Source organism: Fusarium phalaenopsidis (assembly GCF_050370095.1).
Source record: "Fusarium phalaenopsidis strain FUZ10S chromosome Unknown contig_32284, whole genome shotgun sequence".
NCBI lineage: Eukaryota > Fungi > Ascomycota > Sordariomycetes > Hypocreales > Nectriaceae > Fusarium > Fusarium phalaenopsidis.
In genome coordinates, this window is record NW_028145414.1 from 703,406 (window position 1) to 726,252 (window position 22,847).

The following is a 22,847-nucleotide window of genomic DNA, read 5'->3' on the forward strand; positions in this document are numbered from 1 at the left end:
GGTACGCACTAGTGAGCAATAGTTCAGCGCACGCTAGCTATTTTCATCATAGCCAGCTCTCTTCAGGGAATCGTTTGATATCTAAGGCGAAGGCTTCGCGTTAACAACGAAATTATAAAAATTTCCATCTTCGCAACCTGTCACACTTGCTTCTCTTAGCTGTCTCTGGCCACTTTCACTCGTTTTAGTTACTTTCGACTTTTTACATCGTTACCTTTCCGGAATGGCTCGCTATTCCCTCTTCACTTTGGCCGTCGTCGCCATCGGCGTCCTTGGCGCCAATGCCGGTCCTTGTCGACCCACTACCGTCATGAGCCTCACTGAGACCTCGTCCGTGGCCACGGCGGAAACCTCATCTACGGACCTTGCCGAAACCTCATCGAGGTCTTTGTCTGAGACGACTACCACTCTGGCGGAGACATTATCGACGACTACTACAGAGACTTCATCTACTATTCTGGAGACTTCGACGACGTCCGAAGCGCCGTCCTGCGTGGAGACTCAGGTTGTTGTAAACCCAAGCTTCGACGACAACAACGGTGCTCCCTGGACGGGCAGTGGCTCCACAACCACCAACAACCCAAATTCCGGTAGCCATGCCTGGTACGTTTAATCGATTTCCAAGCACAGAGAGGAGCTGTCTGCTGACACGGTGTACTAGGATCGTCAACTTCTTCAACGGCTTTGGGAGTGCCGACTTTGCGCAGACCTTGAATAACCTTGATGGCAACTACAGATTGACCTACTTCTACCACGCAGCTTCGTGGGTTAACGGCGGTTCTGGTTTTTCGTGCACTATTCAGCCCAAGGTTGGAGAGCAATCTCTTCCCTCGACCGACCCTTATGAAATCAACGCTTGGATGCCAGACAGCCAGACCTGGTCGAGCGGTGGTGAAATTGTGGCCGAGACTGAGCTGTCGTTCGGTATAACTTGTTTTGGGGAGTTTGATCAACTTACTATTGCTTTCGATGATGTTACCTTCACGCGGGTCTGCGATGGGCAGCAGCCTTGAGGTTAGAAGTGACGACTGATGCCCCTTAAAGTGCCGCGAGTCATCAGTTGTATAAATCGTAGACTGGTAGACACGATCGAATAGAATCGCGCGCTTTGATTCTGACATTGTTGATGATGATCGAGTACTCGACTATGATCTGAGGTGCTGGAGAAAAGGTAGAGGTCATCTATGGATTTGTTTGCCGAACAGAGAGGAGTTCTTGGAAGGAGTGGAACGTCAAAACGAACTCAAGTCTTTGAGCGGGATTGCTGTTGCGAATGTCGGCCTTGGGGTTGTCGTTCTGGGCGGTGGTAAGCCTGCATTGCTCATCTGATGACTTCTCCTCTCGGAGACCTTAATCGCAGAGGTGGTCAGCCTGCATGAAGTGGCTGTCATACGTGCAAACTTCATGATGTTGGCACTCTCTTCCGTCCTCGTTGAAAGGAGCCAACACGTGCAGGGTGCTCATTGCACGCAGTCCTGGGTTGGCTCTGGTTGCCAAGGAGAGGAGTTAGGGGAGGTAAAAGCCCTCTCTTTCAGCTCTCAGATGTCCCAGATGCCCGTTCTGGCTTTGCTTTCCTAGCTTGAGTATTAGACAGGATCTTTGTCTCCATCCAAGCAGTGTGGCTCAGCCAACACGTGAAGCGTTGCGAACCACTCTACATCATTTTGGGCTTGCTGAAGATACTATTCAGCTTGTTCTCATGCTGCGTATGGTCCCATCTCGTCGTCTACTCTCTTTCCTTCTGTTGAGGCCCCATCACCTGTCGAACCATTTTCGTTGGGTTCGAGCGGGCGAAGACTTCGGTACATGTTCTTCCGAAGAGCACATGTAATCATATCTCACCGACTTCTCGAAACTTATCTTCACCTCATTTGACTCCCGTACTATCCCGAAACGAGACCTTGTGTGCCTTCGTCGCCAGGACATTCTCAAAATTCAATTGGATGACTTCTGTCAGTACTTGCGACTCTCAATACCCAGCCATTCAGGGCTGGAAGTGATGCCCTTGCTGGGGGAAAAGCCAGAGCCTTGCTTGGCACTGAGATCACACGCCTGGTAGCGGACGCTCTTCCAGACCCATTCGCCTTTTCCCTTCAAGATTGAGTCGCCCATGCAGTGAAGGAAGTTCTCGTTAATGTGATTATGCCAACCCTAGAGAGATCTTCTAGGAAACTGTCCATGTTAGTGGTATTTACCTGATCGCATACGAAGTTCCCTCAAACACGCCCTTTCAGACGTGACGTCCTGAACCATTCTGACCGCAATCTTGATTAGTGACCGCCTCTACCGACTATCTTTCTTCTCCCTGCTTAACGGCATCTCCTCCAACTTCTGTCTCTTCGAGGCTGGCTTCGATCGTCCTACCAGTAATGGCCTTCTTTGCGAAGTCTCTGCGACAGATACACTGGATAGGGGAGTAAACCGGGTAACGTGGATTAAGGATCTTGACTCTGTCAACAACCCCTCCGCCCCTTCTGGTCCCCCCAGGAATCCGCGTCAAAGGCTTCTTGCTGTCCTCGCTTAAAATGCACTGTTAGTTCCGGGTCGAAACCAGAGAGCAACTTGGGTAACATGTCTCAAGAACCTCTCTGAGTCTTCATTTGCCTCCGACTGCAAGGCTCTTGATCTTACTCTATTTAGCAACGATCCACCAAGCTTGTCTCCAGAATTTTCGGCAGATGCATGGGCTGAGCAGGTGCAGACACATGGAGCTCAGCCATGCCATGTCGGAATTGCCGTTGACAAAGTCATTCGCAAGCGAAGTTTCATTGGAGGCAGCCTATCCCAAAGCTCCCCCGCCGAATTCTGCCCAATCTCTACATGTCAGTTTCTCGTGTCTCAAGACGTGGAGAGGAAAATCAGCATTGGAGAGCCCAAGGATGTGATCGCCCATGGAAATATTGATTGGTTCTGGTAGAGAAAATCCCAGTTCCATTCAATCGGCTTCGCCTCCCTTTTCATAGCTCTAGGGGACGCACACGTCAAGTCGGCTCTGCAAAACATTGGGGATTTGACTGAGGCGGTCAAATTCGCCCTCCTAGAGGAGCTAACTGCGGTATCATCGCATCTCTGCCGGCTTGGCTTTTCTGTCGAGATTCGGCGCTGCAGCCTTCTTCAACATGCCTCGAGAATTTTCTCTATGGACGCACTCATATCCTGAGATTGGAGGCTCCGCAAGTTGTCCAAGTTCAAAGACACCAAGCCTGACGCTGAAGCTGATAGCGATCACCAATCTCTCCTTTCCCGCACCCCAGAACTACTGCTTCCCAGCGACCCAGACTTTCAAGATCAGCTACAAGACTGGGTCATCGGTTTACTTCTTCAAGGGATTAAGCATCAGTCCAACGGCGCACTTCGTGAAGTCTGGTTCATCGACAGTCCGGCTCTTGAGTCCTTCTATTGCGATACTCCTGACGTTACCAAGAAACTCATCGCCGCGGTTACCCCCGGTCACTCTAGCAGTATCAATAGCGACCGCATATCGGTAGGTAAACGACGGGGCATCTTTCTAATGCTTCTGATATTGAATCGAGGAGCCCTCATCAGGGTGTTTCTCCCCCATGTCTCCCTTTCCGCCTCCAGCCTCCCTTTCAAGACTCGCCCGAAGTATTTTCCACGCAATGATGATGGAATTTGGAGGTCATTTCAACAGATTCAGTGGGCATTCTGTGTGTCTCGAACTTGGCTCAGGAACGAGAGTTATATTTTTGAGGTTTCGCCACAGGAAATCTTCCCAATCCCTGAGCGAATGCATGTTAGTGAGGGCTGTTGTGCAGTCCTCGAAAAGGTCCGCTTTCATCCGGGCTTCGAGCCTCAGCAAAGTGTCACAGGAGAAGCACTTGGTACTAATGCTACCTCCTTTTTAGTTGTTCGACCATAAAACTTGCAAGGTGGCTGATCCGTCGTGAGTAGAGCCAGATCAACCGCGAGAGCAGTGCCAGCGGCAAAGTGTATGCCTTGAAAACATTCAACACTATCAGCTCCGAGGTTTTCTTTGAGGCCGAGATGAGGGAATTCGCGCATCTTCAAGCTGCCAATCACCGACCTTCCGGTCTCATTGAATTCTACGGCTACATCAGCTGCCCGCCGACGTAGAGCATCATCCTAGAGTATATAGATCGAGGGGATCTCGAGCAGTATTGGAAGTCAACCTCGGCTCCAGTAACTGAAAAAGATGTCCATGGCTTTTGGGTCGCCTTTTCGGCGCTGGCAGAGGCTTTGTCGTTTCTTCACCAAATCCCTGTCCAGGATGGCGAACGGATATGGGGGTAAGAGAATGTCGATAGATATGAGGGTACAAACCGACTAACCCATGAGTCTTCAGATGGCATTAAGATATCAAGCCCAGCAATGTTCTTTCGCAAGTCGCACATCTGGGGAATCGTATGATATTCACTTCAAGCTCGCCGACTTTGGACTCAGCTACTTGGAGTGTAAGAAAGCTGGAAAGGAAGAGATAATTGATTGGGATAGCCATGGAAACATGGTATATGATAAGCGTTAATTCATTACCCTTATGCAAGACCCTACTGAAATAGAACTTCTGGCAGGATCCCTGGAAACCACGCGGCGGGGCGAGGCATCCACGGACAAGACCCCTTCTGAAGTTCCAGGCATCACGCAGGCAGTTTATATCTGGTCTTTAGGCTGCGTTTGCAGTGAAGCGTTGCTATGGGTAGTTTTCGGACACCCTAGAATCGAGCTCTTCAAACGGGCGAGTTATGAGGAGCGACCCCAAACCACCGATGAAATGCCTCACATGCCGAGGACTTCCTTCCATGACGGAAGAAAGACGCCGGACAGTATCGCCACAACTCTAGTGATGATGGAAGATCAAACCAACGACTATCTGGAGAGCTCTCGAGCACTTCTCGCGTCAATCTTAGGCATGGTCACTAACATGCTCAATTTCGAGCCCGAGCAACGCCCAAAGGCATCCGAGATCGTCCACAATCTTCAATCGGCTTTACAGCACAAAGCCATGGCCCCAGAACAAGCCACGGCCCCAGAACCGGCTAACCCTCAACCTGCCTTTTAAATCGAGTAACGGATAAACAAGACCCAAGAGATAATGATCATGCTGCATAGGAGCGCAGTGCCAACAAACGTGAAGGGCTTGGCAGGTTTCCGTCCGACAGGTGTTCCGAGTTCGCCTGCCTTTTCAACCACCAACCGCTTCTTCTCACTCATCGTAAGAATACCCGCAAGATATCTACAGAGGAACTCATTAGTAAGTGTTTGCTAGTGAACCCTATTTCAGTTTCTCGGCAACATACCTTCTATCGAGGACGCCATAGAAGAGTCCTAGGCAAAACTCGAGTCCCTTGACAGCCACGAAGAAGCCGACGTCGCGCTCATAGGTTTGCCCTAAGGTGAGGTCCTGTAGCCGGCCAGCAATCATATCAACTATAACACTACCGCTGTTGTTGAAAGCCTTCCATATGCCAAAAACAAGACCCAGTTCAAGCTGGCTTGGAACCATGAGGGGAATGGATGCTAGAAAGGGAAGGGTATTCATTGTCGATGCCACGGAGGCGATGATCATGGCACCAAGAGCGTTGACCTTGGTAAAACCAATGAGGCAGCAAACCAAGATCCAGATGACCGATGTGACACTCACAAACGCCATTCTGTAGCTGAAGAAGTCGAAGAAAGTACCGATAATGGGAGCGCAGACAACAGGAATAACTTGCTGCAGCGCTGATGTGTATCCAGCCAGCTGTTCAGTTGATCCTCGGGTCTGGGTGATGATGTCGGCGTTGAGCCTTGACGGCGACTCAACTATCGAGACCATGGAAATTACTATTAATAACTAGTTTCTACTCTTAGGTTATTACTACGATGGACTAACCTTGGATGTACAAGTCTCAATGACGGTACTACCAAAGCCCATGATAATTCGACCTCCCATGACGAGGCCGAAAGAGTCTTGGTTGGAACCAGCCGCTGAAACGACGGCGCCTAGGAAGATGGCGACTGAGCAGACCAACGAACCCCTAATCGTGAGCAAGTATGTCTGTCAGTAGAAGATCGATATTGCAACCCTGGGATGCCTAATAGGAGCAAAGTTCTTTACCACTCAACACCATAGTGATCGAGACCATATCCACCCAAAATGGGAAGAATGCTGTTTACGAATGAGGTGGCCGAAGAAATGGCGCCATACTGAGGAGAAAGTGTCAGTTTGGGATAGTTTCAGGACATAGATGGCATATATAACTACCTACCTGAGCATTGGTGATGTCTAATTCCCTGATGAGAGTCTTCTTCAGAGGCCCAAGGGTATTTTCCGAGAAGGACGAGCCCCAGGACAGCATCAGGCCGCAGACAAGAGCAGTGATCTTCCAGGACAACGGGAACTCGCCAGGTTTCTCGGGCTCATCTGGAAGAGGGCAAGTGACGTCCATGACGCCCTTCTCCTTGTCCTCAGACGCGGAGCGTTGGGGCGTCGCGACCGCATTGTCAGCGACCTGCTGGGGGTCAGGGTTGGCTTTCTCAGTAGCCATGGTGACAGAGTTGCGAGGTTGGGGACTGGCTAAGCGGCAAGGAGGAGGGGGATGGGGAGGAGAAAGAAGTGGAAGAAGTCATGGGAGGACGTTGCTACTGAGGTTGTCGTTGAGGCGGCGATGGCAGATTTATATCTTATCTGATGAGATCAAGGTCGCCACGACGCCGGTCGGTAGGTAGGAAGCGGGTCGGTGTGAGACACAACCTTCCTACTTGTGGAGTAGGACGATCCACAATCATGCCTCTGAACTTGCAGCAACGGTGATCCTTTGGCAAGGTAGTTCCCTTGTCTGTGAGCTGATCCTGGCCGAAGGTGTCTGTAAACGGTGCGATACTCTCGCATGGCCGCTGCCAAGCTGCCGGGATTGGTTCCCAGAGCTTAATTCTGGTCTGTAGACGCGCAATTAACCAGCTTGGTGTGAAGTGGAGGGGGAGGGATTTTTCTGAGGCAATGGATGGGTTCCCTCGCTAATACATAGTAGTGCACGCACTCGTTAGTCGTGAACAGGGAGTGGATATATTCCGGGCACCCCCCACCCACCCACCTCTACTCAAGTTCATCCCGGCTCTGCATTGCTCACCATCTCTTACATTTTTTTCCCCCCGCAGACAACTTTGTTTCTTCTATTCCAACTCCTGCGAATTGTCTGATCGATCCAATGGGCTCGGCGACCAGGAACCACTCAAGTGCCAACAAGCCCGACGAGCGAAGGGCGACATCGGAAGAGACGCCCCTTCTCCAGCAGGACCCGCCGGCGCAGTACGTGACTCTCCCGGCTCCCCCAGTGAGCGATCAGGATATCTCATGGGCCTCAATTCCCAAGAAGGGTCAGCTGGCCGTCATCCTCTTCGCTCGCTTGGCAGAGCCCATCAGCGAGCGGTCCCTGACGTCGTACCTCTTCTACCAGCTGCGATGGTTCGACCCGAGCCTGGACGCCTCTGAGATTGCCAGGCAAGCTGGTTACCTCACTGCTGCTTTTGCCGCTGCACAATGCCTCACGTCTATGTGGTGGGGGCGTGCTGCTGACGACCCTCGACTTGGGCGCAAGCGTGTGTTGCTCATCGGACTCTCTGGTACGGCCATATCGGCCCTGGGGATGGGATTCGCAAAGTCTTTGCACACGGCCTTCTTCTTTCGGTGCTTGGCCGGTGCATTAAACGGGAATGTTGGCGTCCTAAGGACTATGATATCTGAGATTGTTGTCGACAAGCGGTAAGTGTCGATGATGAGAACAATCGGCGGCAAGATCCTATGCTGATGATTCACAGTCACCAAGCTCGCGCCTTTCTCCTTCTCCCCATGTGCTTCAACGTCGGTGTCATCATTGGGCCACTTCTAAGCGGTTTCCTCGCAGACCCAATTCATGCCTTGTCGAGCCTCTTTGGCCCAGGCTCCTTCCTTGGAGGCGTAGATGGTGTCCGGTGGATGAGAAGCTTTCCTTACGCCCTCCCCAACTTGTTCTTCGCCATCACCCTTGGAGCAGCAGCACTTGGGATTATCTTGGGCCTCGATGAGACACATCCGCAACTGCACCGTCGGCGGGATCTCGGCCGCGCGCTGGGAAAGTCAATCATGGCTACGATCATGAGACGCAAGAAGTCGGGCTATGAAAATGAGGCTATCCAAGATGACTATTTGCCAACACAAACCTCACGTCTTCTGGAAGACGAAATCGAGGGGGTACCGGAGCTTGAGCCGGAGCCCAAACAAAAGTCGTCCTTCCGCGCTATATTGACCAGGAAGGTCTGCCTCAACATGGCGCAGCGCTTCCTCCAGTCACTACACGTTTCATCATTCAACTCCATGTTCTTTAGTCTTCTTCCAGCACCCCAAGCGGACGGACACGATTTCCACCTCCCGTTCCGATTCGGTGGTGGTCTTGGGCTCTCGAGCAAGAAGATGGGATTCGCCAACACCACAATTGGCATGATCGGCATACCACTACAGTTGTTCCTCTATCCAAGGCTCATTGGCCGCCTAGGGGTCAAGAACTCGTACCGCTACTTTCTGCCGCTTGGAATCGTAGCCTATGTCCTGGTGCCCTACCTGGTCTTGCTGCCTGCGAACAACTCGGCCCTTGTGTGGATGTGCCTATCGGCCGTGTTGTCGATGCAGGTCTTGTCTCGTACATTCGTCAACCCAGCAACTGTGATGCTGGTGAACGATTGTGCACCGACACCCGATACTCTAGGAACTGTACACGGCATGGCTCAGAGTACGTCAAGCGCTGCCCGGATCATTGGACCGACGATGGGTGGCGCAGTTCTCGGCTGGGGACTGAGCAACAACTTCGTTGGGTTGCCGCTGTGGACGCTTGCTGTGATTGCATTGGCAAACTGGATCGTTATTCTGGGTATCGAGGACGTGAATATGCATCACTGATCAACTGCTACTGTAATGCAAAGTTCTACGGAGGATAGGTTAGCATAGGACCAGGTAGAATTGTCCTGCACTGTAAATTTTGGCTTCTATATATGGGCCCAGTCAATAGAACACAATCCAAACATCGATTATCTTTGTCTCATAACGTGATTGACCTTGAATATCATCGACGCAGTTCCTTTCCGCTCCTGGATCAGGGAGGGTGAGGATGGTATCGACACACCCAACTCCGAGTCCCTTTTACCACCACCACACCCACATTTACGAGTCGACTAGCGCCATCGTCGTTACAGTCGCTTTCTTCACAGTGACTAATTGAGGTCGGGGCTGATCCTGTCGTCCGGGGTTTGCGCAATATTTTTTCTCTCACTGTGAGAAACGAGCATCGCGCTAGGAGCCTTGTTCTCCACCAACCAAGCCATGCCATGTGAGGGCCCGCTTTATCTTATCAATCAAATCATATCAATCTCCGACTCATGACTTATTTCCTGTCACCCTCCCCTGACCTCTCGTGACCTCGGTTGTTTGCTCCCAATATTGCCGATACACCGAGCTCAACCATGGCATCTGCAACCAGGCCACCACCCTCCAAGCAGCAGAAAAATAAGGAAACGTTAACAGTATATGCCCTCCTCCTCTGCGGCCTCTTCATTTTCGTTATTTCGGCCCATCGGTGGCATTCCTCAAGCAAAAGGGCGCCACAAAAACAGCGGTCAGCGGTCAAAAAGGCTCAAGAGGCTACACGACGAGCCTCTGTCCTCGCTTGTCGGTAAGAGCAATGTCCGGACTGCCACAAAAAGAAGAAGTGTACTGACAGATGGCAGCAAACCCCAACTGAGCTCAGCATGGGAATGGTTCGGCCGGCCGTCTCTCGGCCTTGTCACGTTGGTCGGCGTCTTCCTAGCGGCCAACACTTTTCTCTGCTCGACTTTGTTTGCTAGCCACGCAGTCAACCACTTTGCCTCTAGATACGGATGGTGATTGCTCTCAACATCACGCGTGGCTGTCTCGTTTACTGACCTTCTGCTCAGGATGGCATCTGCAAACATGGCCTTGTGCGTCTTTTTTGGAATGAAGAACACGCCGCTGGCCCTTGTTTCATCGGTCTCACACGCTAGCCTAAATGTTCTTCATCGAGTTGTAGGTTACGTAGCAGTCTTGCTCATTGTTTTACACGCCATCCTTTACACCATCTTCCTCAGTCGCCAGGGCCGATTGGCCAAGCTTCTCGAGGCATCCGACCTGTCAGGAATCGGCGCCGGCATCGCCATGATTATTCTCCTACTGACAGGTCTTTACCGATATCGTCACTATGAGATGTTTTTCATCGGTCACATCGCTGGCTTTGTGATGACCATCATCCTGGCTGTACTGCACAGACCGCTCTGGGCCAAAAAGCTCCCCATTGTGATGCTTTTTACTGCCGGCTTATGGGCTATAGATCGCACCCTACGAACATCACGTCTATCATGGAATATCGTCAACAACCAGGCTCTTTGTTATCCTCTCCCAGGCGGTGGAACTCGGCTGCTTCTTAAAAAGCCATCCATTGAAGGCGCCATACCAGGATCACATTGCTATCTATGGATTCCACGCGTACGATTCTTCCAATTGCATCCTTTCACAATTGTCAGCAACGGGCCTTCAGGCTTGGAGCTCGTGATAAAGTCACAGCAAGGCTTTACTGAAGCTCTTGGTGAGTTTGCAATGAAGCAGCCAGGTCGAGCAATCTGGGCTTCATTGGATGGGCCATACGGCGCATTGCCAGATACGATAGTTTATGATAAATTGGTTTTCATTGCCGGAGGGAGCGGCGCGGCGTTTACGTTCGGTTTCATGAACCGTATTCTGCACCGCACTGGAGGGTTAATATTGCAGCCCATTGACTTTGTGTGGGCTGTCAAGCACACAGGTATGTCTCACCAATTGCCTGCACACACATTGTTGGTAACCAATTATTTAGAACATTTGGCCTGGTTTGGTGACAGCCTTCGGGACCTCGCAAGTGCCGATTCAACGGTCAATATGTTCTTGCACATCACGAAAGAGGAGCCAGGTCCCATTGGCAGTGACGGCCTGGTGACATTCCCAGAATTTGCCGAATTTGGCGTCAAGTCAGAGAATAGTGAGGCACAGCCACTTCTGACCAGTACTGCAAGCGGGGATAGCCAACCTGACCTCAAGGCGAGTGTCGTATACGAGAGGATGAATCCCCAGGCTGTGGTTCAAAACGCGATGTTCAATATGGGAAGTCATGAGCAAATCCTTATTTGCGTATGCGGGCCAAAGTCATTGATGGACAGAGTCAAGGAGACAGTGAACGATTGCTGGGCTGATTCAAATCCCAGAATTGACATCCACTGTGAGGACTTTGGGGGATCATAGGCGGACATAGATCATGTCGTTTCTCCAAGGCGGCCGGGTATTGCAGAGCACGAAAGATAAAGCAGATAGGTCTTTTCCATGTCGCCAGGTATCTCTTGAAGCTTGGTATGGCCCGAAATCCATGCGGCCAGAAGGCATCTTTCGAAAACATATTCAGCCAACACCGAGACGTATATGGCGTTCGATCGAGTGTAGCTCTTGCCCTACCGAACACAAGGTCTAGGCCTTAGAGAATAATCCGCAGCTAAGCTTCCGGTTCAGCAGAGCTCCATAAGGGGGACCCCTGGCACTGGCTGAGTAAATAACTTCCACTTCGCAGGGGACCTGGTTGCTGGGCGCGGCTGGGCGGAAACGCGCCCTTGACTCTAAGCCTATCAAACAAAACATAGCCATACCATCGGTCATAGTTGACACATAATGCCGCGATATTAAAGCTTGGTAGGTGAGCGCTCTCTTATGCTATATCCTTTTAGAGTCGCATTGTTCGATGGTACCTCACGTGCGCGGAATCGTCGGACTCGCCGTCAGTTCTCCATTTCCTAAAATAATTCTTCCTGTTTGAGCGAGCTAAGCAGGGGTTTCCTTGAAGTTACGGTTTCAAACCTTCGTATCCCGCGTCCTGATGATTTTAAAGCTCCTTTTTTCTTGACGTTGCCAAGATAAACTAGCACAATTAGGGTACCAACTGCCGAACCTAGCGTCCGTTGGCGACATTGAAATATCAAGATGGTCCATATAAGACGGCATGGAAATCCAACATCGAATTTCGAGAACATTGAGCATTCCGAGTTTCAGAGACGCCCATCATGTTATCCAAGGCTTCTCTGCTGTCGCTGGTATTGCCCGCTGCAGCGTCAACTCGAGTTTGTCAATTGTCAGCAAACAATCAGACTCAGCCTACCAACCAGACACGCCCATTCGATCCGAGCGCGCCTACGAACGGGACCGGATCTACCAACGGAACCATCCCCGAAGATGACACTCCTTGGGTTCCGACATGCAAACTACCCAGACATGACTTCGCATGGTTGAGCGTTGGACATGGTTTTATGAGCGACTGTGTTCATAGCAAGGGTACAATCCAGGGTCGTATGATCTTTGTCGACTTTTCTGACGCAGAGGCCCTCGAAGGAGAATCTCCTCAAGACGCGTACGATCTGTTGGTTCCCGACGCAAACAAGTGGTTCCAGGAAATCAGCCATGGCCAGCTTGACCTCAACATCACCGCCGATACTTCCAAGTTTTACCGCATGCCGAACTCCGCAGAGTCATACGGTTGGGACTCGGGTTTAAGTAACCAGCAACAATACGCCTACATCGAGGACGCTTTGGACGCATACATGAACAACGGCGAGAATCCACCGCCTCCTGTGACAGATATCCTCTACGTTGTACCTACACGCAATGCGGCATGGATGACTCGCTCATTGGCCTCGTCCTTCGGCGCCTTCACAAGAAACAATACCTTCGTATCCAACAGGGCCATTACCTTCGGCGTTGATCCATATAACTCCTGGGGCTACAAGGCACTCAACCACGAAACTGGCCACTCCATGTGTCTACCCGACTTATACCCCCTGGATATCAACTTTCCTACTGGCGAATACGTAGGCGGCTATAGTATCATGGGCAACGTCGGAGGAATTGCCCCCGATTTCTTCGCCTGGGATAAGTGGAGGCTGGGATGGTTGGCCGACGAGGATGTCGACTGTATTCTCGAACATGGTACTACCAGACATACTCTCACACCGCTAGAGACTCAGGGGGGTACCAAGGCTGTGGTGGTAGCAGTTAACAAGACATCTGCTCTTGTTGCTGAAGCTCGCACCACCAAGGGTGCAGATGAAAAGATCTGTGCCCCTGGTGTCCTCTTATATACGATCGACACTACCCGCGCAACAGGAGAGGGGCCGATTCGCGTTCTTGATGCCACGCCTGGATCAGACAGTTGCGGTAGCGAAGTCAGTGGGTGGGAACCCATGAATGATGCAACTCTGTCTGTGAGTGGCACAAAATCTTATGAAGTGTCCGGATGGGGTATTAAAATTACTCTAATTGATGATAAGGATGATGAGTTTAAGATTGAAGTAGAGTACTCATAGAATAACACAATGAACGTTGTGTTTTCAAGATTAGATATTAGGAGGGACTGTTGCCTGCCCATAGGCCTGTGATGTTCATAGTTCCGTAGGTGCACCTCACAATGCTCAAAAGCGGCGGCAAACAATCGCACTTCTGAGTAGCACTTGGTGATGACGTTATCATCTTTGTCACGCGTTAATTAGGCTAAGCGAACCTCTTGTTGACGTGATGGATATTCCATGCGGCTGTGAGAGCCCGAAGAGGGTCGTGGTCTGTTGTTTGAGACGATAGTAGCTGGTCTTTTAGTGATAAAGTGTCGATCTGGGACTTAAGCCCGATCTTGGGAAGCCTTTGACAGTACTTTCTGATGGTTGAGATCTGATCCGTGACATCGATGGCGTTGGTCGACTCAAGCCCCGGCCCATCTCTTCCCTGGCTAATCACGACGGCCTATCTGTAGGTCTTTTGTATTAACACCTCAAAGGCCAGGGATTTTGTGGTTAAGTCATCTGTATTTTTCACGGACGTGACCACATGGTTGGAAGAGCCCCAGACAATAATTTCCAAGTTGTCACAGCTGTAAGCCCTCCAGTCCACCCGAGAGCTGTACATAGTTGTATTTGATGGGGTATCGGTGTGAAATGGTTCCCAAAGAGTTCTGAGCCGACAAGGAAGTATCTTTTTGTTTGGCTTGCTATAAACGGGGATGTCGGTAAGTGCTTCTTTTCTGAGGCCGTAGAATCCCAACCACGGGAGCCGATGCCTATACCGGTCAGTTTCGCCGGGAAACCTAAGGCTTCCTTAAATCCTGGGTCAGGATGGACGGAACACTCCATGGCTGGCCAGCCTTTGCCTTGGTGAAACGGGCCCCAAGGGCGAACTTAACCCGGGGGGTCGAGTCCTATATTAGAACTTCCTGGTTTGGCGTACATACACGAGCTGTCCTTTATATATTCTTAGCTAGAGGCGTTGGACGGGAAGTTCTGCGTGACGCATACGAGGCTGAGGGCTCTCGCCCCCTGAGTATATTAAGAGAAACCAACTAATTGTATTGTCGAGCCCGAACTGTGTATCTGTCTCGGCAACACCTCCCAGTCCTAGGTGTCTCGACGTAGCAGGTTTTGCAGTGAGATTTCGCAAGGTGAGTTTGAGTTCTCTTGGGTATATTTGTACCATATCAGCGGCGCCCGTTCTCGTCATGTCCATAACCGTGGACTTGGAACGGGGAGCCCACACTGATTCCGTTGTATTCCCCTGGTAGATTGTAGCTTATCTATCGCTGTTGCTCTAGGACAGTTGACACAAAAGTTTACCTTGCTCATTTTGCAAAGAAATGATTAAGTCTGATTGGCTGTTAGCGTGGAGGTCTGGCGTTAGAAAGGTTAGCATCTCTTCGTCCTGCTGCATTGAGTCTCGCCTGAGCATATATAATTTAAGGTTTTGTGCCGATAGGATACAATCGACGATGGCATTGCCATTTCGATCTGCAATTTCCGTCTTGACTGTCAATGGTTTCGATGGTTATGATGCCATGCCATGCCATGTAGGTCGTCCCTGCGTGGGCCCCGCCGGTTATGCTGAGTGGAATGATGGGCACAAATATGTTCGCCGCCGAAAACAGAAGTACTGGCACGGCTCTAAAGATTTATGTTGGGGGGATTCTCGGTGGTTTAATACTTATTAAAACATAAACCTAAGTCTAACCCCAATACTAAAAAACATTTACCTAAAGGACATTTATAAAAATAGCTCTACTTTCTAATAATGTTACTCTCAGATAGACCTAACCGCTGACCACGCCTCTACGACATCTGCTAACGTCTCATCGGTGCCTACATTCCCAGGGAAAACAACATACGGAACCCCTCGATGCCGGCTTGTTTCCTCATCACACCTCCACAGCGGGACCCCCGGAGCAGCTTGGCCAACAATCTTTGCCCGTCTCATCTTTAAGCCCTTTGTCGCTGCATCCGAGGAAGTGATGCCCCCCTTGGCTATCAGGTATCGTGGTCTCACGTCGATGGCCTCTACGAATTGCACCAGGGCTTTTGCGACCTGTGATCCAATGCGGAGGGAGCCAAGAGCGTCGATGCCTTTGATCAGAGACCTTGAAGTCATCACCAGGACGTCGTGACCTTCGGCGATCTTGGCCGATGCTTGCTCGGCCGCAGCCTTGACTATAGCATCTGCCACCTCTGTGGAAGTAATTAGCTCTCCAACGTCTAACTCTAGCACAGTAATCTTGTCCCCCCTCCGCTCTCTCAGAACTTCCAGCTGCGCCGTGGTCTTTGGTACATAAGACCCAGCGACGATTAGGCCGCCCGGTGAGTTTGGGGTGTCTGTCAATACACCGAGGTCTTTGAGAGTTAGCGGCTGGATGCTCTTTATCCCCAGCCGCGACGAGACAAAGGCTGCTGCGGTACGGTAGAGGTATCGCCTTCCTCTCTTCTCGGCGTCCAACAGACCCGCCACGAAGGCATGCATGTCTGACTCGGCTGCTGCGTTGACAATGAAGATGCGGTTGGAGCTAGTCTCGACGGAGAGTAGTTTCTTGGCTACCGCTGCAGGACCTCCCAGACGGATATCCTCAAGTGTGATTGAGATAAAGCAAGACTCGTCGAAACGACCACCGCACTTCTCCATGACGTACTGACGCAAGTTGGCGCTTTTGTATCCAAACGTTGCATCTTGGGCAAAAGGTGTCTGGTTCACGGGCACCAGCATGCCATCTTCTCTGATGTAGTGGACATCGTCAATAGTATACCGCCCTCCTTGGAAGAAGAATGGAGCAACAATCCATCCATCGAAGCAACCGAGAGCTTCTTCTGCAGCTTCTGGCTCCTCAGGCAAGTGTCCACGGAGAGTAGAGTCCCCACGAAGCACAACTTCGAACGCCTTCTGTGATTTCTCGGCAGCGATCCTGACATTCTGGCATATCTCAGTCACCAGAGCTCTGGCTTCGACGGAGGGAAGGGCTCGCGAGTTGGTCAAGATGAAGAAGCCCGTAGGGTTGAGGCTGAACTCCTGTTGAAGCGTGTCAACATCCCATACTGTGAGGACATTGATGTCGTGGCACGTCTGCGTTCCTGTCGGGTCGTCGTCAAGCACGACAAGCACAGGGACTTGGCCTTCGTGGACAACGCTCTGGATAGTTTCGATGACGCTGTCAGAGAGAGCTGGCGGGAGCGCGTTGATCGTCTCCAGCGCCGGCAGCCGCCCTGGAGGACCGTCTTCCAATTTCTCCTCGCCTCTGGTGCTGGACGCAACGGAGATGCCTGTCAGCTCCCACAGCCTGACAATGCCAGCGTCAGACTCCTTTGCCCACCCATGCGCTGCTCCAGATAGGTACAGATTATGAGCAGCACAAGACATAGGCGCAAAGTATCCTAGCCGCTTCGCCTCGTCCAGTACGATCCAGAGGTCCTTGACGAAGATGGCCAAGGCAGAGTGCGGTGTCCAGTCTGCATCAAGCATCTGAGGAACTCTGTTCTCCAACATCCAGCTCCAGGCTGCTGCATGGCCAAGAAGTTCAAAGACTCGTCTTGTGTCAAGACCGAGGCGGGCTGCGAATGCCATAGCTTCTGCGGCCGCGGCGATGTGACTTCCTGCAAGGAGTTGGTTGATCATCTTGACAGACGATGCAGCGCCAACGCCTCCCTGTAATCTGTGAAGATTTTCGGGCAGGCCCGTCATGGCAGCAAGGGGTCCGTTGATATTGTCGATGGTTGCATCATCTCCGGAGACCATAATCTGTACGTCTCAGTTAGCCCAAGCAGGTAGGTCTACCATGTCACAGAAAACTTGCCGCAAGTGTCCCGTCCGCAGCCCTAGCAACACCGCCGCTGACAGGCGCATCAATAAGTCTGATCCCACGCTCGAGCGCGCTCAATCGAAGCTCAAGTCTGCGAGCAAAAGAAGGAGGGACGGTCGAGCAAAGTACCACGATCGAGTTATCTAGGAGAGATTCGGCTGCTGCACCAGATCCGAAAAGAACGTCCTCGGCCTGTTGCGCATTCTGAACCATCAGGACAAGGACGTCGGCTCCTTTAGCTGCCTCGGCAGGCGATGCAGTGGGAATGGCCTCTTCTCCGTTTGCGGCAAACTTGTCAACAGCCGGGCTGAAGACATCATAGCCGCGCACCTTGAACCCGGCACGGACTAGTGATGAGGCCATGCCTTGTCCCATCGCTCCCAACCCAATCACTCCAATGGTCGAGATCTCAAGCGGCGTGGTGCTAGGGGTGAGAACCTCGCGATCCACCGTTTGTGATGCTTGTGTCTTGACGGCATCTGGTGACTTGGGCAAGAAGACACGGACGAGTCCGGCATCATCTTCAGTCCCGTAGCCCTGGCCGGAGCCTGAGATGTATAGCTGCTCAGCTGTTGACGCAAGGGGGAGAGGGAACTGAAGCGTCCGAGCCGTTGACACGACAATACCCTGCGCAGCGTCAGTCATTTGATCAAAACGGCTTCGACGTGTGTGAACCTGCCATGTCTTTGACAAAAATATCGAGAGCGGACAGAGGGTTCCAGTCCCCATCAAGCATATGCGGCACACGGTTCTCAAATGCCCAAGAGTTGCCGGCAGCAGTGGTGATGATTTTGTAGACCTCTCGGGTGTCGAGGCCGGCCATTGCGGCGAGGCCCATGGCTTCGGCCGCGACGGCGATGTGAATGCCCACAAGGAGCTGGTTGACCATTTTGATCTTACTTGCAGCCCCGATACCGCCTTCAATGGTGCTCAGCGTCTCGGACATTGATTGTAGCAGCTGGTCTGATCGCTTCAAACTCTCGGGGCTTCCTGAGGCGAAGATGGTCAAGGTTCCCTCAGCAGCGCGCTTCGTTCCGCCAGAGACGGGGCAGTCTACTAGAAGCACGTCTGGTCTACCGGCTTCCGATAACCGAGTGGTAATTGAGTCGTAGAATGTTGGTGGTATTGTTGAGCAGATGAGGATTATGGCGCCAGTCGGCAGGCCTGTGACTGTCAACAACCGATTTTTCTCCTGAAGCTTCATCACCAACCTCCAAGGGCTCCATCTCCTTGGTGGAAGAGAATCTCTTCTACTTGCTGTACGTTGGCAGCCATGACGATGAGAAATTGGCTCTCCTCGGCAGCTTGTTTTGGTGTCTGAGATGTGTGACCGCCCTGAGCCGCAAATTTTGCAGCACTTGGTGGGAAGATATCATACCCTTTAACCAAGTACTCCTTCTTCTTCTTCTTCAGAAGATTGCATGCCATTCCCAGGCCCATGGCCCCGAGGCCGACGAAGCCAACTTGGACAGGGCTCATGATGGTGTGGTGTGGGATGTGTTGGATAACAGAGGAAAGACCGGGGATGGAAGGAGTTTGGGAGAGTAGAGAAAGCAATGCTGACCAGAAGATGCTCCAGATTATTCGGCGCAGAAATAGTTGTTGGGTTTGTCCTCTCTCGGTCATAGCCGAGCCCCCTGCCGATGAATGGCCTTACTCGGCTCCTCGAACGGACAGAAGTCCGCGGTGTTCCCTCCGCTCTCTTTCCTTTCAAGGGAAAGCGCCATGTTGTGTCTCAATGGTAGCCAGCGCTAAGCAAGGTCCGTTTTGCAGCTATCCAATCATGCCTCATACTTGGAAGCCCCTGTTCCCCCCCCGCAAGGTTCCCCATCATCTCGCCTACCCCATGGGCAACCGCAACCCCGGATTGAGATTTATGCGGAGCCTTGCCCTTGGTGAAGCTTTGCACTATATTTAGGGTCGCTGCTGTCTCGAAGTCTTCTCTTTTCTGCCACCCCCTATATCTCCAACGCTTCTTCTCTCTCCTTCAGATCGCGGCTGCGTCAACTAGCAAAATGACCAACTCACTCGACAAAGTGTCATCTGTTAATATGAAGGAGGACGGGGCGCAGCAGGCCGACAACGAGCTCCAGCAGGAGCTACGCAACTATGTTCCCCACACCACAGAAGAGAAGAAGCTCGTCAGGAAGATCGACATGTTCCTGATGCCGATGCTTTGGATCATGTACATTTTGAACTACGTCGACCGAACCAACATTGTGAGTATGGGGCATCCCGATGGTTATCAACTAATGAGTTGACGCGACTATCTAGGGAAATGCCAAGATCGCCGGCATGCAGGACGACCTTGACCTTACGGACGACGACTACGCTTGGGTCCTTTCCATATTCTTCTTCGGATATCTCATCTGCGAGGTTCCCTCCAACATGGTCCTCAGCCGCAGTCGACCGTCCATCTTCCTCCCTGGCATAATGCTCGTTTGGGGAGCCCTGAGCGCCCTCATGTCCATTTCAAAAAGCTATGGTGCCCTCCTTGCCTTCAGATTCATCCTGGGCTGCGTCGAAGCCGGTTTCTTCCCAGGTGTCCTGTATCTGCTGAGCTGCTGGTACACACGGGCTGAGTTGGGTACGTTACATCCGAGATGACTGAGTCTATGCCATTCATTAGCTGACCTTTAAATCCAGGGAAGCGCTTTGCCATCTTCTACACCGCCGCAGTCCTATCAGGTGCCTTCGGCGGCATCTTGGCTGGCGCCATCACCTCGAACCTCCACGACGCGCACGGCATAGCTGGCTGGCGATGGCTCTTCATCGTTGAAGGGGTGGCCACTGTCGGCGTTGCTTTGATTGCCTTCTTCGTCCTCCTCGACTACCCCGCGACATCGAAGCGGCTGACGCCTGCCGAACGCAAGCTTGCAAGGATCCGCATTATCCATGATGGTATCGCCGCAGGAGGTCAGAGCCACCAGCGTCTTACTCACTGGCAAGCCTTCATTGCCGCCGCGTCGGATCCGCGAACATATCTGTTCATTGTCCTTTTTATGCTCGATGTTGGTGCTGGCACCATCTCGTACTTCATCCCGACCATTACTGTCACGCTTGGCTATGATACCGTCACCGCTCAGTACATGACGGTTCCCATCTACGCCGTTGCCTCAGTTTGTCTCAACATCACCGCCTGGAACTCTGACCGCACTCTCGAGCGTCGATGGCACATCACTGGCGCGCTGGCTCTTGGCTTTACATGCAGCGTTGTCTGTACCGCCGTCCAGACGCCCATTGTCCGTTACGTCATGATCTGCTTCGTCGCGGCTGGCATCTGGACTGCGCTACCCCTCATTCTATCCTGGACTAGCGGTATCATCTCTCTGCCTCCGGAGAAGCGCGCGATTGTCTTGGCCATGGTGAACGCCTTTGGAAACTTTTCGAGTGTCTACGGAAGCCGCATCTGGCCTAGGAAGGACTCTCCGGCATACCACCTTGGCTTTGGTGTTACGGCTGGCTTTTTGGGGGCAGGCATGGTTCTCGCTGTTTTGATTCCCATCCTGGACAAGATGGTTGACTGGAAAGGCACTGAGGTAGAGAGGGAGCTTGCGGCTTCTGCTGAAGAAGAGGCGCACTAAGCTGGGATGCTGATTATGGTTGTTGATCTTGGTGACGTCTCGAAAAGACGCCATCAACCACAGTGACAAGGAATACAAGGATGAACACATGACGGGTCTGAAGCCCAATGCCGTAAAACACAGTAACCTAGCATAACCTTCTGCGGCGGCAGCCATAAAAATATACTGATAATGATAAGATAACCTGACTGAATGGTTGGCAATGGCTTGGCTGTCGACTTTGTCATGCACTAACTGACGAAAATGCTCCAACTCATGATGTCACGATAGGAGCACGATTTCCTTTAAGCAGTGAGACCTTCATGGAAATATCAGTGACTGCGATACTCTCTAGATTCAGTCTCGCTGCGTTACAGCCGCCAACTAGCGACTCAGTTGTCAAAGATGCAACAAGATAATCGTATCAGGCTTTCATAGCGTCATCTGGTAATTTAACAAGTCGAGAATACTGCTTGGTGGATCTAGCGCATCCCCATTAAACCAAGCCTTCCAGTCCTCTCCATCCCAGGCCATATCCTCGAGCCATTGCATTCCTGCGTCCTGAAAGCTTTGATCCTCCCCATCCGGCACAGAATACTCCTTGAGTGTCTTCAACATGCTGCTGAGGCCCGTTTTCACATAGTGGATTACGTGTCGTTCACAGTGATGCGTATTGTGCAGCAGGGTCGTTGTTCTCTCCACAACATTGACGACGTCCATAGTGTTAATGTTGAGCTGAGCTGGAGTCCATTGGGATTGCAGCTTGATGAGGAAAAGGCACGCATACGTGATCGTTGTGAGGAGATACAGAGGCATTCCTAATACGGCCTTTCGCATGTCTGGATCGTCGAGGATAAGGTTCAAGGCCGAAAAGCCGCTCTGGATGGCGTTGTTGATAAAGTCTCGTCGTTCAGTTGACATGGTGTACTCCTCGGATGGCTTTAATCCACGGAGACATACTGAGAAGAGTTGTAGCCTGGCGAAATGATAGTGCAGAACAACTCCTCTGGAAGGATATTGGGACACATGCTGATCCGGGACTAGAGAGCTGTTAGATCCAAGGAGGCCGAGCGATGGATCGAGTCACTTACCCAGCAGCTGCTCCCAATGATCTCGCCAAAGGCCCAGTTCAAGATCATACTGGCGAAGAGACCCAAACTCGCTGTCGTTGATCATCTTGGAGCGTTCCGAGCCAAATGTTTGCGATATTCGACTGAGTATGCTGAAAACACTGACTTGGCTGTGAAGTCGCAGGTCAGAAGTTGTTGCCATTGGTGCTAGGAGAGCACTCTCATGACTGGTGATTATGCCACTCTCGTTTATCATCGGAGGCCGGCCGTATGCGATGCTGAAATGGTGATCGCAAACATATAGGAGGTACCATAGTCTGGCCTTCTCGAACTCCTGGGGTGTGGCGTTCTTGAGGGATTCGGTGGTGAATTGATGGAGATTCAACTCGATGGCGATACGGACAGCGAGGCCAGATAACTTCCAGCTGACATCGGAGAGCCAGAATGCGCCGATGCAGAGACCTCTGACGTCGTCGAGAGTGTGGTATCGAGCAAAGACCGAGTGGCTCGTGAGCTCAAGAAATATGGGATAGCAGATGTCAAACGCGGCAGCACCGTCATGAATGTGCAGTGCAGTCACGGTCAGAACAGCAGCCGTTAGAATCGTAGATGAGGCCCGGGCTGCCTCGAGGGTAGTGTGAACCAAGGCGAGACCACCCCAGAGATACGCGTTGAGGGTCTCGCGAAACGTGGAGAAGAGAGCCTTGGCGTCCTGGAGTCCGAGTTTTCCTTGTGAGATGAAATCTGATTGCTGCGTCCCACCGGTGGACAAGACGCCGGGGTTGCTACGGATGTTTCGCAGCTTGGTCACCTCATAGAGGCTTGCCATTGGAGTGTTGAGAATGACCTCCTCATGTCGACCCTGGGGCGCTCCATCTGCAGAATTCTGCCTCGTCATGGCTGTGACATCGCCAGGTCTTACAGACGAGGAGTTAGGGTTGGCCTCTGATCGGGCTTCTGGTCTCGGAGGCGGCAGTCGCAACGGCTCACTGTGACCACCCGTGGTCGCACCGCCGGAGGTTGAAAAGTTAGGATTATCTAGTCGT

General features: G+C 51.8%; 7 protein-coding genes across 7 annotated transcripts; 4 read left to right on the plus strand and 3 right to left on the minus strand.

The window, feature by feature from the left end:
- Nucleotides 1–223: 223 nt before the first annotated feature.
- Nucleotides 224–1,013, plus strand: LRP88_02152 (uncharacterized protein; the record flags this gene model as incomplete). The annotated part of the gene is made up of 2 exons (XM_083238822.1): nucleotides 224–603; nucleotides 662–1,013. The coding sequence occupies 2 exons, from the start codon at nucleotides 224–226 to the stop codon at nucleotides 1,011–1,013; spliced, it is 732 nt and encodes a 243-aa protein (XP_083105417.1).
- Nucleotides 1,014–5,034: 4,021 nt separating this feature from the next.
- LRP88_02153 (uncharacterized protein) lies at nucleotides 5,035–6,506 on the minus strand (the record flags this gene model as incomplete). The annotated part of the gene is made up of 5 exons (XM_083238823.1): nucleotides 5,035–5,212; nucleotides 5,277–5,781; nucleotides 5,863–5,996; nucleotides 6,077–6,165; nucleotides 6,228–6,506. 5 exons carry the CDS (start codon nucleotides 6,504–6,506, stop codon nucleotides 5,035–5,037), a joined length of 1,185 nt encoding a protein of 394 aa, XP_083105418.1.
- A 660-nt stretch (nucleotides 6,507–7,166) lies between these two features.
- On the plus strand, nucleotides 7,167–8,890 carry LRP88_02154 (major facilitator superfamily domain-containing protein; the record flags this gene model as incomplete). The annotated part of the gene is made up of 2 exons (XM_083238824.1): nucleotides 7,167–7,720; nucleotides 7,777–8,890. The coding sequence occupies 2 exons, from the start codon at nucleotides 7,167–7,169 to the stop codon at nucleotides 8,888–8,890; spliced, it is 1,668 nt and encodes a 555-aa protein (XP_083105419.1).
- A 3,191-nt stretch (nucleotides 8,891–12,081) lies between these two features.
- LRP88_02155 (uncharacterized protein) lies at nucleotides 12,082–13,377 on the plus strand (the record flags this gene model as incomplete). Its single annotated transcript, XM_083238825.1, has 1 exon — nucleotides 12,082–13,377. The coding sequence occupies one exon, from the start codon at nucleotides 12,082–12,084 to the stop codon at nucleotides 13,375–13,377; it is 1,296 nt and encodes a 431-aa protein (XP_083105420.1).
- A 1,317-nt stretch (nucleotides 13,378–14,694) lies between these two features.
- LRP88_02156 (uncharacterized protein) lies at nucleotides 14,695–18,647 on the minus strand (the record flags this gene model as incomplete). Its single annotated transcript, XM_083238826.1, has 5 exons — nucleotides 14,695–14,700; nucleotides 15,266–17,107; nucleotides 17,298–17,795; nucleotides 17,860–18,332; nucleotides 18,380–18,647. 5 exons carry the CDS (start codon nucleotides 18,645–18,647, stop codon nucleotides 14,695–14,697), a joined length of 3,087 nt encoding a protein of 1,028 aa, XP_083105421.1.
- Nucleotides 18,648–19,183: 536 nt separating this feature from the next.
- On the plus strand, nucleotides 19,184–20,752 carry LRP88_02157 (major facilitator superfamily domain-containing protein; the record flags this gene model as incomplete). The annotated part of the gene is made up of 3 exons (XM_083238827.1): nucleotides 19,184–19,387; nucleotides 19,443–19,755; nucleotides 19,815–20,752. 3 exons carry the CDS (start codon nucleotides 19,184–19,186, stop codon nucleotides 20,750–20,752), a joined length of 1,455 nt encoding a protein of 484 aa, XP_083105422.1.
- Nucleotides 20,753–21,163: 411 nt separating this feature from the next.
- LRP88_02158 (fungal specific transcription factor domain-containing protein) lies at nucleotides 21,164–22,699 on the minus strand (the record flags this gene model as incomplete). The annotated part of the gene is made up of 2 exons (XM_083238828.1): nucleotides 21,164–21,771; nucleotides 21,823–22,699. The coding sequence occupies 2 exons, from the start codon at nucleotides 22,697–22,699 to the stop codon at nucleotides 21,164–21,166; spliced, it is 1,485 nt and encodes a 494-aa protein (XP_083105423.1).
- Nucleotides 22,700–22,847: the final 148 nt, after the last annotated feature.